Source organism: Helianthus annuus, chromosome 12 (genome assembly GCF_002127325.2).
Source record: "Helianthus annuus cultivar XRQ/B chromosome 12, HanXRQr2.0-SUNRISE, whole genome shotgun sequence".
Lineage (NCBI taxonomy): Eukaryota > Viridiplantae > Streptophyta > Magnoliopsida > Asterales > Asteraceae > Helianthus > Helianthus annuus.
This window is the reverse complement of record NC_035444.2, coordinates 1,275,511-1,288,917: the sequence shown is the minus strand read 5'-3', so window position 1 is coordinate 1,288,917 and position 13,407 is coordinate 1,275,511. Positions and strand designations below refer to the sequence as shown.

General features: G+C 34.5%; 2 protein-coding genes across 2 annotated transcripts; one reads left to right on the top strand and one right to left on the bottom strand.

Moving 5' to 3' along the window:
* Window positions 1-3,844: 3,844 nt before the first annotated feature.
* On the top strand, window positions 3,845-6,583 carry LOC110896212 (cytokinin dehydrogenase 2). Its single transcript, XM_035980709.1, has 5 exons — window positions 3,845-4,513; window positions 4,609-4,736; window positions 5,409-5,654; window positions 5,748-6,016; window positions 6,103-6,583. Exons 1-5 carry the CDS (start codon window positions 3,871-3,873, stop codon window positions 6,404-6,406), a joined length of 1,590 nt encoding a protein of 529 aa, XP_035836602.1. The 5' UTR covers window positions 3,845-3,870; the 3' UTR covers window positions 6,407-6,583.
* An 891-nt stretch (window positions 6,584-7,474) lies between these two features.
* On the bottom strand, window positions 7,475-12,661 carry LOC110893716 (non-heme chloroperoxidase). Its single transcript, XM_022140828.2, has 6 exons — window positions 12,472-12,661; window positions 9,983-10,101; window positions 9,258-9,340; window positions 8,906-9,027; window positions 8,623-8,787; window positions 7,475-7,892 (listed from the first exon to the last, which is right to left on the bottom strand). The coding sequence occupies exons 1-6, from the start codon at window positions 12,644-12,646 to the stop codon at window positions 7,609-7,611; spliced, it is 948 nt and encodes a 315-aa protein (XP_021996520.2). The 5' UTR covers window positions 12,647-12,661; the 3' UTR covers window positions 7,475-7,608.
* Between the last annotated feature and the right edge of the window lie 746 nt (window positions 12,662-13,407).

Sequence of the window (13,407 nt, the reverse complement as noted above, 5' to 3'; positions counted from 1 at the left end):
TTACGATACATTTTTATACACTGATGTACAAATTAATTAACCGTTCATCAACTTTTTAGTTGTTTAACCCCTTAATTGTTTATCTTGTTATATATATTTTTTAACACAATATCACTATTTATTATATTATATATATATATATATATATATATATATATATATATATATATATATATAGGGTGGAAGTTGGCTACAAAGTCCATTTTTCCTACAAAGTGTACAAAGTCATAAAACACCATAATGTTAACCATAAAACACACTCAAAACACACAAATAGCATACTGGAAGTTACTAAAACACCATATTTGTGGGTTTTGTGTTGTGTTTTGAATGATAAGGCTTTGATTATCGAATGACTAACACTAGTGTGTTTTATGTTGATTATCATATTGTGTTTTATATTCATAGTTGTATGATGGTGTGTTTGAAGTTTTTAAGAAATGTTAGGGTTTGGATATTGTGTTTTAGTGATCTTCACTATGTTATTTGTAGGTTTTGAGTGTGTTTTATGGCTGAAATTATGGTGTTTTAAGACTTTGTACACTTTGTAGGAAAAATGGACTTTGTAGCGGAACCCCACCCTATATATATATATATATATGTGTGTGTGTGTGTGTGTTTGTGTGTAGAGGCATATCTATATATAATGAAAAATAATATAAAATCTTTTTAGAAAGTGTAATAAGGAGTATAAAGTGTCCCTTCATCATTTTAGCTTCAAGATCATACTATGAAACATAAATCTTTGTTATCATTCCTCCTAGACTAGCTATCTATATATAGTAAAAAAAGTTGGTGTCTTCTTATTATCTTATGTTATCTCATTTCACATATATTTCATCTTATGACAGTGACAAATTCACTTATTATCACAATGGAGCCGACAATGATGATCCTTTTTCTTTCTCATCATGTCGAATATACAGGTTTGATTTCTTGATACATTGGTGAGATTTGTGTCTTGATAAGTCACTATCTTGTTTTTTAAAATGTTTTTCTATAATTTATAAGAAAATTGTTATATATTATATCAATATTGTTTATTTGGAGTATACGGGCTCATTTGATCGCTAAATTTTTTAGTGCTAAAGTTATAAATCAAGCAATATGGATTGATACAAGTTACATGCATTTGTGCAGTAAACTTGGAAAATCCGATACACTATTGTAATGTGTTTGGCGCTTCGTTTTTATAATGTGCATCAAAACTCTTAATAAAAAAAATCTGACATGTATTGAGACTTGAGTTACACATACTCGTTATATACATGTACGTCAAAACTCATCGCAGTGATTAATCAAATATGTGAAGTTGAACACATTATCGTAATGAGTTAGATGCGCCGTTATATACCTAAGCATTTAGTTAGTTGAGAGAGTGATTACATGCACCATATAAATGTGTATTCAGCTTAATACAACCAAAAAGTTGAACTTAGGAAGGTAGGCGTATCATTATAGTGTGTTAAATGCACTATTCTAAATGTGTCTTTATGTTTACAAATTGAACTTATGTTTGTCTGGGTGCTAAACAGAATCCATCGAATGGTTTTCACACACAAACACACTCGTCCATTGTAATTTGTTGAGATTTTGTAAGTGGCGCAAATCAGTATCATTAGCAGCGACATGTGTCGCCACTATTGTCGCATTTTCTTGTAGTGTTAACCCATAACTGCCCTTTACTCATATGGCCATAAAGTGTGCCTCCTCTTGAAGTCTTGATCACTGCCTTTAAGTTTGACGTAATATTATACATATAGCTGTAAGCACTTTTATAAACAAGTATACATTTGTTGAAAGGGTTGTTAAAAAAAAGATAGAATTACAAGACTTGTATCAAATCAAAGTATATAAATTATTTGATCTAGGGTATAATATCTTTATATAAAAACACTAAAGCATATTAATGATATTTGAGATATAAAACATTATTTTTAATAAGAAATCACGTGTGATAACTTATCTTAAAAAAATTACTTATAGACATACAAATTTGACTTCATATTAGTTAAGATTCATGTCATTACATTACAATATCAATAATTATAAACACCATTTATAATGACTAAATTTTTGTTTTATCTTTGTTAAAAACAATATATTATTCCCTGACGGGCAACGGAAAGAGAGTCCAACCTAATAAAAACAATGTTTACAAAATACCAATATTGGTTTTAGGCCATCATTAGCCAAAACTTATTGCTAGGTGTGAATGCTAAAACAATAAAGATTAACACTTAAAGGTAGGCCCTACTTGTATGCACTAAAGAGAGAAATTAAGAAACCCGAACGATAAAGATTTGTTAACTAAATGAATGCGAATGTTAAAAATACAATTAAAAAAAAGGTTACGTTCCAAAAAAAAAAGAGATTTGTTAACCATAAAGGTTAACACTTAACGGTAGGCACTACTTGAATGCGAATGAAGTATACGTTTCAAAAAAAAAAAAAAAAAAAAAAAAAAAAAAAAAAAAAAAAAAAACTAAATGAATGTGAATGTTAGAAATACAATTCAATCAAAACATCCCAATAAATTAAAATAGGATACCTACAATTATATGTACAAGTATATGTGCGTGTATGTATGTATGCTTATTTAATATATATTGATCAGTTTGACTTTCAAAAAAACACTTATGTTTCAAAAAAAAAAAAAATTGTTAACAATAAAGGTTAACACTTAACGGTAGGCCCTACTTGAATGCGAATGAAGTATACGTTTCAAAAAAAAAAACTAAATGAATGCGAATGTTAGAAATACAGTTCAATCAAAACATCCCAGTAAATTAAAATAGGATACCTACAATTATATGTACATGTATATGTGTATGTATGTATGTATGTATGTATGTATGTATGTATGTATGTATGTATGTATGTATGTATGTATGTATGTATGTATGTATGTATGTATGTATGTATGTATGCTTATTTAATATATATTGATCGGTTTGACTTTCAAAAAAAAAAAACTTACGTTTCAAAAAAAAAAAAATTGTTAACAATAAATGTTAACACTTAACGGTTGGCCCTACTTGAATGCGAATGAAGTATACGTTTAAAAAAAAAAACTAAATGAATGTGAATGTTAGAAATACAATTCAATCAAAACATCCCAATAAATTAAAATAGGTTACCTACAATTATATGTACATGTATATGTGCGTGTATGTATGTATGCTTATTTAATATATATTGATCAGTTTGACTTTGTGATATACTAGATAAAAAGTCAACTTACTAGCTTCTCTTTAGCTTTACCGGTTTCGAAGCCTATGCACCGTCCTTATTGCCTTGTTCGTATATATTATGACTTTTAACTTGAAACATATATTCAACTTAACTCAAAACACATGCGTATAAAATACGTACTTTTATGTTGTATTAAACATAGATATTGAGAGTGTATTTAAACAAAATTATAACTATAGTTAATAACTAAATTTATGCAATAATTATACAACTAAATGGTGCTTAAAATATGAGATGACTCAAATGATAATATACAAAATGTAGTCATCTGACGAAATCATATGTTGACCAAATATTTGCAAAAATGTTACCGTGTCAATAACATACTCCTTAAACCACTATTAAAATATAAAATAATATTATCTTGTGTGATGATTTGCAAATGGTCTTTTTTTTTTTTTTCTAACTAAAATTTAAAATGCATTAAGCTTAAAATACTCAAAGGTACATCTTTTTTACACTGAAGTAACATTTTGACTTTTTCCATCCCATGCAACTAGCTTCACATTTCTAACTTCTATATATATTCACATAACTCACAAACTTAAATCCCATTCAAGATTTCAAATCTTTTTCTCTCTTCTTTGATCAAGTTTCAAACTTTTTAAAATCCTCATGGCTTATTCAAAAGTAGAAATTATTCATAAATATTTTGTTGTACCTTTCATGATAAACATTTTGATGTTCATGACCCTTGTGTCTTCAAGACCATTGCTAACCAACATCAAACTCTCATCACCTCCAAACCGAACCACAGAGAATAATCTTTGTACCGACACTCTTTGTATGAAAACCGCTTCTTCTGACTATGGTAAACTCACTCAAGAACTCCCTTTTGGTGTGCTTCAACCTTTGTCGGTTTCCGATATCGTCCGCCTTGTGAATAATTCGTACACCTCGTCTTCTCCGTTCGCTATCTCCGCGCGTGGCAATGGCCATTCGGTTAGGGGTCAGGCCATGGCCAAGGATGGGGTGGTGGTGGATATGTCAAGTTTGAATAAAAATAATAATAATAATAGTAATACTGGGATTAGGGTTTCTGGGAACTCTTCTTTAGGGTTTTATGCAGATGTTGGAGGTGAGCAGTTATGGATAGATGTCTTGCAAGCTACGTTATTGCATGGACTTGCACCGGTTTCATGGACGGATTACTTGTACCTCACGGTTGGTGGAACACTCTCTAATGCTGGGATTAGTGGACAAACATCTTTTCATGGGCCTCAAGTTAGCAATGTTCTTGAAATGGATGTCATTACTGGTATTTAACAACTTGTTTCATCAAGAACATGATTTTATGGATGATTTTATATACTTATATATGAAGTTAATTGTTTTTGTTTGATTTATATACAGGGAAAGGTGATTTGATAACTTGTTCCAAGGACATGAATTCTGATCTCTTTTATGCTGTTCTTGGAGGACTTGGCCAGTTTGGGATCATAACTAGGGCAAGGATTGTTCTAGACAAGGCACCCAATAGGGTATGGTCATCTCTAACTTATATCCGGTTTTCACTAGAAAATTGACTTTCAGCGACTGAAAAATCACCTACCGATAAGTCAACCAAAAATATTAAAAAAAAGATTTTATAATATATCTGGTTATTCGTTAAGGATATGTCGGTGTCACACACTTCTGTGTGGTAGTGGCGTACCTACATACTAGCCAAGGTGGCGGATGCCCCACTTGAAAAGAAAATTTAGTGTAATTTGTAAGAAAAAATCTCAACCCCCCCCCCTCCCCAAATTAAAAGTTCGGTTAAATCCCCTGATCGCACTCCCAGAAAATAAATTATGGGTCCGTCACTACTGTATGGTAATAATCGGTAATCCATCAGTGAAGCTTGCTTGGTGATCCCTCGGTAAATGCAGTCGGTGAACTATTTGCGCACGTCATGTTGTCAGATGTGCCATCACCGTGCCATCACCGACTGCTCCTACTTTCACCTAGGGATTTACGAAAGATATGTCTGTCACTAAAATCCTATGTTTGTAGTGGTTTGTAATACATTGATATGTGTGATCATAAATCGACATGCATGCACATTGGAGTGAATACATGCATGTGTGGATGGACCAACATTCAATAGTAAAGTTTAACATGTGTCATGAATTCAAGATTTTGTGTACTAATTTCTTGTTTTTGGAGTGTAGGTGAAATGGTTTAAAATAATTTACGACGATTTTGCTAAGTTCACAAAGGATCAAGAACGTCTGATATCCGTTGATGGGTTTGATTATGTAGAAGGCTCTTTGATCTTGAAAAATAGTCCTGCAGACAACTTTTTCTCACCTTCTAATGAATCCGTAATAAGTTCTTTAGCTTCCGAAAAAGGGATTTTATACTGCTTAGAAGCAGTCAAGTATTACAATGATCAAATCATAAACACCATTGATGAGGTTAGTAATTATATTATCTTGATATCAAATTCTTACCTTTGCTTCACACTGCTTTCAGTATTTATATAAAATATGTATGTATATTTTTTGTAGGAACTTCAAGTGATATTCAAGGTAGTGAACATCAACTCTGGACTCATTTTCACCAAAGATGCAACTCTTTTCGATTTTCTGAATCGAGTAAGAGACGAAGAGATCCTACTTCAATCGTTAGGGCTATGGGAAGTCCCTCATCCGTGGCTAAATCTCTTCGTGCCAAGATCAAGAATATCGGATTTTAATCAAGGTGTTTTGGTTGATATTATATCGAAAGAAAGCTTGACTACAGGACCATTTCTTATCTACCCAATTAACCGAAAAGGGTAATTGTAATATAAGCTTCTTTAATTATCTCTATCCATACTATATGTCAGTTTTCTGGTTAACTTAACTTCTTGAAAATTTTCAGGTGGGATGCTAGAATGTCAGTTGCTATACCCGAAGAAGATGACAATATGTTCTACACCGTCGCGCTCCTGAACTCTGCTGGACCCACCGTTGATCCGAGTGTTATCGACAACCAAAATAATAGGATCTTAGAATTTTGTAACAAAGCTGGGATGAACATCAAACAATACTTACCACATTACACAAAGAAAGAAGAATGGATGAAGCATTTTGGCGCGAAATGGAGTGTGTTTAAGGAGATGAAAGATAAGTTTGATCCAAAAATGATATTATCTCCTGGACAAAGAATTTTTAACTCAGACTAAAGTTTTTATTTGTTTGCTTAAATATGTTATTGTAGGACTAATAGACATACTGATATTGTGTGCTAAGATTTAAGTATAAAAGTAATATTAAATAGGTAACTCACTAAAGTACTTTTGTATGTTTTAATACCATATGTAAAATATAAGTTGTGAATAAAAGTATGCTTTTTGTTTCAATCATGGTATCATAGCCAAGAAAAACTAGCCTTACAAGATTATGAATTCATATAATAATACCATAAGAAATTTGGTTTTAGAAGACAAATGCAAGATTAACTAATCATCCAAGACTTCAACTAAAGAAGTTAAGAAGAGAATCCAAACCTTTAAGAAACCCTAAGGCCCATTGGACTATACCTTGGGCCTTACATTATATACTGTATCTACAGATTTAAACACAAAATACAAATACATAAAATCTAAATGGATCACAACTAGAGGTGCACAAAAAAACCTATATGAGAACCAGACCTGGGAAAAAAACTCGGAACCGGTTATTTTTACCTGGGTATTTTGTACCCTAACCGAGCCCGACTCTACCTGTAAGGTATGGATAGAGTATACATTTTGAGCACAATACCTGTACCCGATTTATACCTGAAAATACCGGAACTGATCATATCTTATACCCGAACCTGGTTATACACTATACCGGATGTTGGTTTTTTTAATACCCGATAGAATACCCGAATTTTAAAGTATATTTTTATGTTTACAGTACAACTTATATTTAATTTTTTTTTAATGCATATTATAAAACAAATAATTTGTACTTGAGTGAATTAATGTTATTCTCATTTATTTAATTATTTTTACAAATAACAAACCAAATTTAATTTTTAAAATTTATATTTTTGTGCAAAATAATAATAAAAAAACACTTATTTTTAAAACTGCGTATTAATACCCGGTTCCAATACCCGATCATACTCTACCCAGGTAATAGAGAATGGTGTTTCTCCTCAATCCTACCCGGTTTCTTAACGCCCGATCATACCCAGAACTGGTTCCATATTCGGAACCGGGTATTAGAAAAAACCCGATTTGTGCACCTCTAATCACCATATATGTTGTAGATCAAAGATTAAATCTTTAAAAGTTTAGTAATACATGTGTAACAATACATAGATAAAAAGGGGAAAGTAAATGTGGTTCTTCATACATCAATAAACATATCTTGCTCCATATTCATATGCTTTGGTTCAAAGAACCCTATGCACATTGGCCTTTATGAAATCCAAAACAATGGGAACTAATTCGTCTCTGTGGTCGCTGTAATCATGGTTAGCACCTTCAATGATTCGCAACTCATGGTTCGGTATAATCTTGGCAAACGCCAAAGCATCTTCAACTGGAATGACTTCATCAGCCGATCCATGAACGGTCAACACTTTGCAATCTCGGTCAACTTTAGGTCCCGCCTCATGCATGTCTGTGTTCAGTCGTTCCATCAGGCTTTCTTCGGTCACACGAAATAAAACTTTTCCTAAATAAGCAGAAAAATAGTTGTAATTCTACATACAAGTCACCCGTGATGTATCATATGCAATTTCGACTTGTGGGACAAAATGAGTCCAAAAAGTCCTTTTCTTACATGAACAAATAATCTTTAGGGTTTAAAGTCTAGCGACATATATGCGAAGTTAGTGAAAGTCTATAGGGTTTGTCTGTCAATTGTCATTTTTTAAGAGTAAAAAGCCATTTCTCGTCCCTGGGGTCTGGCCACTTTTGCGACATTCGACCAAAGGTTTGTTAGTAAAAAGCCATTTTTCGTCCCTGGGGTCTGGCCACTTTTGCGACTTTCGTCCAAAGGTTTGTTTTTCCGCATTTGGATCCAAAAGGTTTGAAATCTTGCCATTTTCATCCAACTCGTTAACTCCATCCATTTCTCTCCGTTAGATGAGGGGCATTTCCGTCTTTTTAAACATTTTTATTAAAATAAAAAACACTATAAGAAATAAAGATCCACCTCTGTTGACTTTCTCCCCACCCAAACCCTTTAATCATCACAAAAAAATATATATATCTAAAAAGACGAAAATACCGCTGGCTTAACGTTAAAAATGAATGGAGTTAACGAGTTGGATGAAAATGACAAGATTTCAAACCTTTTGGATCCAGATGCGGAAAAACAAACCTTTGGACAAAAGTCGCAAAAGTAGCCAACCCAACTCGATACGCCATTCTGCCACCTCTAAAAATTGTAAATGTTTAACCTGCTTGGGATTTGATGTCGATAAAGCCATCTTTTTTCACTCTTTCCAAATAATCATTTCCCAAAAGCTTCTCAATGCCCCGATCCATCTTATAACGGCCAGAAACATTGACGACTATTGGTATATCGTGATGTAAGGATGCGTATAAGACCACCGCATTCCCGCCTGCAAAAAGTTTTAAAAAAAGTTAGGGTTTAAGATAATCATAAAAGTTCATTGACTAAGGTCAAAGCTTGAATCTTGTTTGACCTCAAGAAGTCAAAACAGCTAAAATGACGCATACCTTTACTGTGTCCAATGATAGCACTAACAACACGATTTGCTGCAGTGAAACGTTGAATTACTGCATGTAAGTCATCAACCTCCTTACGGTAGTTAGCAAAACCGAATGAGCCTTCACTTTCCCTGAATGATAAGAAAAAAGACGCATTTTGACTTTTGACTTTTGACTTTTGAGTTTGGATATATTACTAGCAGACAGAAACTTAATAATGATATGACACCAGTTTTACAATAACATTTCTGTTTATACTATAGTATGCGTATTTAGTTTCTCGTAATTAGACAATTTCTTGAAATAAAGAAGACCAATTTGACCTCAAGAGTCAAAGCGTATTGCTAACATTTTGACGTACCCATTTCCTGAAAAATCGAAGCGGAAGGCACTAATCCCTTGTTTCTCCAACGCAAAAGAGAGCTCTGCCATCATACTGTATTCCTAGAAACAAGAACACGTGCACGATAAAATCATTTCATAATAACATTTTTTTATTAAAACAAGAAACAAGAACACGTTCACGATAAGATCATTTTATAAAAACATATTTTTTTATTAAAACAAGACAACAAAAAAAGCATATAAGGCACTAATTTGTTGTCTTTTGATTGATGCAGTAATGTAAATATGATATTTTGAAGCAATATTTTTATTGTTTTGGTTTCTGATATTAATCTTAAGAGTAAAGTACACAGATGGTCCTTGTGGTTAACCAAAATTTTGGATTTGGTCCCTAGCTTTTCGAAAGTACACGGATGGTCCCTGTGGTTTGCACTTCATAACGCATTTAGTCCCCAGCTAACATATCTAAAGGTTTCAGCAACTCCAAGTTAGGGATTAAATGCGTTATAAAGTGCAAAGTTTTGGAAACCATAGGGATATCACTTTACTTTTGGAAAAAGTTGGGGGCGAAATGCATTACAAAGTGTAAACCACATGGACCATCCGTGCACTTTTGGAAAGCCAGGGACCAAATCGAAAATTTTGATCAACCACAAGGACCATCAATGTACTTTACTCTTAATCTTATTTACCAAAAATTATAAACTTAGAACATGAAATTGAGCAGAAAATATTTAGTACCTTTGTGCCTTGGAGGCCATGGCACAAGATTACAATCTCTTTGGACCCGGTTTCATGTAACAAGCCCACGAGTTTTTCACCGTAATTGTTTTGTATGATTATTTTCTTTGGTTTGGTCCCTGAAACAATGTAAGAGTGAACTTGAAAAAGATTATCCCTCGTAAAATGGGTGAACTTGAAAAACTTAGTTATAATAAAAATGGAAAGGATCAAACGGGTTGAACCTCTTTAATCCTTTTATTAAAAAAAAACTTGGATTATTATCCTAATCATATTACGGTTAATCATATTTAGTACATAAACTATAGTTTTATCGCTTTTAATATCTGAATTACTATTTGGAATCCCTCTTCCATAAGATAGCTCTATAGGTTTTCTAACCAAAATATGCACTACCATAACAAAGTAATTAGGGGTAGGGTATGCACAACACTACTATAACAACTTTTTATACACTTTTGTTTTTACACTACAAAAGACTGTAAGAGGCTGTTTGTTTACCTCTTAATGAGGCTCTTAATGGTTCAGACCTCTTACTGGTTTAGCACTTAATAGTTCAGACTGTTTGTTTCATGAGCAGATGTCTGAATGGTTCAGACATTTGCCTCTGAATGGTTAAGTTTTATACAGAGTCTGAATGGTTAAGACCTCTAATCTGAATTGGTCAAACATTTGCCTCTGAAGGGTTAAGCATTATACTGCCTCTTAGTGGTTCAGACCTCTTAGTGGTTTAGCACTTAATGGTTCAGACCTCTTACTGGTTCAGCACTTAACCATTCAGAAGTTGCCAAACAGCCCCTTAGTGTTAACTAACTATCATATTTGCATAAATGCTAGAAACACACTATAGTTTGCAATGTGCAAATTTGAACAAATTGCGGTGTTGAAAATGTGAAAAAAATAGGTCAAATGTCACTAAGTAGTAATCAAGTTTCATCATTGGTTTGACCTATAGGTCACTTAAAAAAACACTATTCTTGAGCGACCGACGAGAAACTATAGTAAAACTTGAGTGGTCAAACCTTTGATGTAAGTTTTGAGCAACCAAAGTGGAACTACAATAAAACTTGATCGCTATTTAGTGACTATTTCCGAAAAAGACACCATCATGCTTTACAGTTCTTGTTTAAAAACTGCTCATTCCTGCAAACTGTATCTTCTAGCTGTTATGATTTCTCACATGAAGACGCTGTATGTATTTGCAATGGAAAACCAAATTAACTGGTTCGGTTAATGCTTCAAATACGCCCAGCTTGCGGTATGCGCATATAATGTATATATGTGTGGCGCTCGCGCGGGGGGGGGGGGGGGGGGGGGGGGGGGGGGCAAAAGTGAAAGTGCACTAATTTTAACGTTATTTTACTAATTTCGTGAAAATAACGTTAAAAGAGGGGATGGTTAATCATGCATCATGTGGTGCGTTGATAGCCGAAAGACAAGGGGGTACATGCACTAATCGGCAGTTGTCTCAATTGCTGAGTGTTATGTGCCTTGTGTCCAAGGCTTGCTGCAAAACTACTATCAAGCCGGGGGTCTCCTTGGAAGCAACCTATCTATTCCTACGGGGTAGAGGTAAGGTTGTCTACATCTTACCCTCCTCTCCTCAGACCCTGTCTTAGCTTTGCTACTGGTGGAATTTACTGTGTATGATGATGATGATGATGGTTAATGCTTCAAATATTATCAAAGGCTTATGAATTTTGATACCAAAAGGCTACTCTTTAATCTTTAATTTCACATATAATAATAATAATAATAATACATATTATTAAGCTTTATGAGAGAACATAGATCAAATGTCAAAAGTGAATACCCATTTCTTAATCCTACATCTGCAGTTCAAGGAAATGAATGGCAGTTTAATTAACCACTGATAAAAATTAAAACTTTAAAGAGAAATATAGCTTTTAGTTCTTAAAATCAAATGGGTTAGTCATCATCAAGAAATAAGCGCCAATGATCTCTAGATCAAGCGGTGGAGTGCTTGCATTTCTCTTGAGAGATGCAGGTTCGACTCCCACTTGGTGCAGAGTGAGGCATTGGTGGGCAATGATAGGAGACTCAGGGAAACCTAGGTTGGATCCTTGAGCCAAACGGGTTTTACCGGTAATTTCACTGTCGTGCCTACGGGCGGGTGGGTTACCGGGTTTTCCCCGGAATTGGTGGTGGACTCGGGCTACTCTCGGAGTACTCCGTTTGTCAAGTGGGTGCCCCGAAAGTGCTCGGGATTGAGTTTGTTGACCGTTCAAAAAAAATCATCAAGAAATAAGTAAGTGAATTTAGTGTAAAACTGAAGTGGGTGCATAGGATCAAATCTGACTGGGTAATCTTGAAATGAGAAATTAACCCTAAAAGCAAGTGAATTTAGGGTAGAAATGAAGTGGGTAAACCGGAAAAGATTGCCTGAAATCTTGATGATCAACAAAACTGTAACCCTAAAAAAGCAAGTGGCTTTTAGTGTAAAACAGAAAGATTGTTTGAAAACTGACCTAGGTTTGTGGAAGTGGTGGTGGACTCGCCGGCGGCCATTGGTCTTGTGCTACTAGTGAGAGTCAGTGGTGGTTGACCAGGACTACTTGATGATTGATTGGGTGGAGTTTTGGTTGCACTTGCACAATGTGTAGTGGATGACATAAACATGTTTTTGATTTCTGCCCCTACCATTTAGTTTCGACGGCAGATGACGGGAGACTAGGGTGAGTAGGCGGTAATCGCTAGTTCGATCTTTGAACTGATCGAGTTTTACCTCACCGCACTCTGTACAGGCTTTGGCTCTAGGTGAGGGTTTTTCCCGGTTCAAAGGCGAGTGTCTCCTGATGTGATGTGATGAATTTCGCCAATAGTTGGCCGTTCAAAAAAAAAATAATGACTACGGGGAGGGGGTGGTCACTAATGATAAAATTTCATCACTCACAATATCCAATCATGTTTCGCCATGTCAGCAACCATTTTTCTATCACTCACAACCTTTTTTAGTGGGGGTGGTCATCACTCACCACCACACCCAACAATCCCCCCCCCCCAACCAACAACTACCCTTACAAAATAATATCATCACGGCGTTGAAAAAATAATGAAATCGTGTTTTTGTTATTCTATCACGCGTTGATGTTACAGTGGCGGTGGAATAATTGTGCCATCACGCGTTATATATGTATCATCACGGAAAAACAACAGAGTGCCCCCTGTGGCCTAAATAGTAAATACACGATAACTATGGGTAATGGTTTAACTAAAAATTAAATAAAAAATGATGTTATTAATTAAAATAGTGTGGACCCCATCTCTCAAGGGCTTGGCGCCCGTTGGTTGAATGGCGGAAGGAGGCTTTGGCGCCCCCCTCAAAAACAAGAGGGGATGGTGTTTAACGCCCTCATGCTAATTTGGCATGGGGGCGTTAACCCACCACTTACAGTCTTATCAAA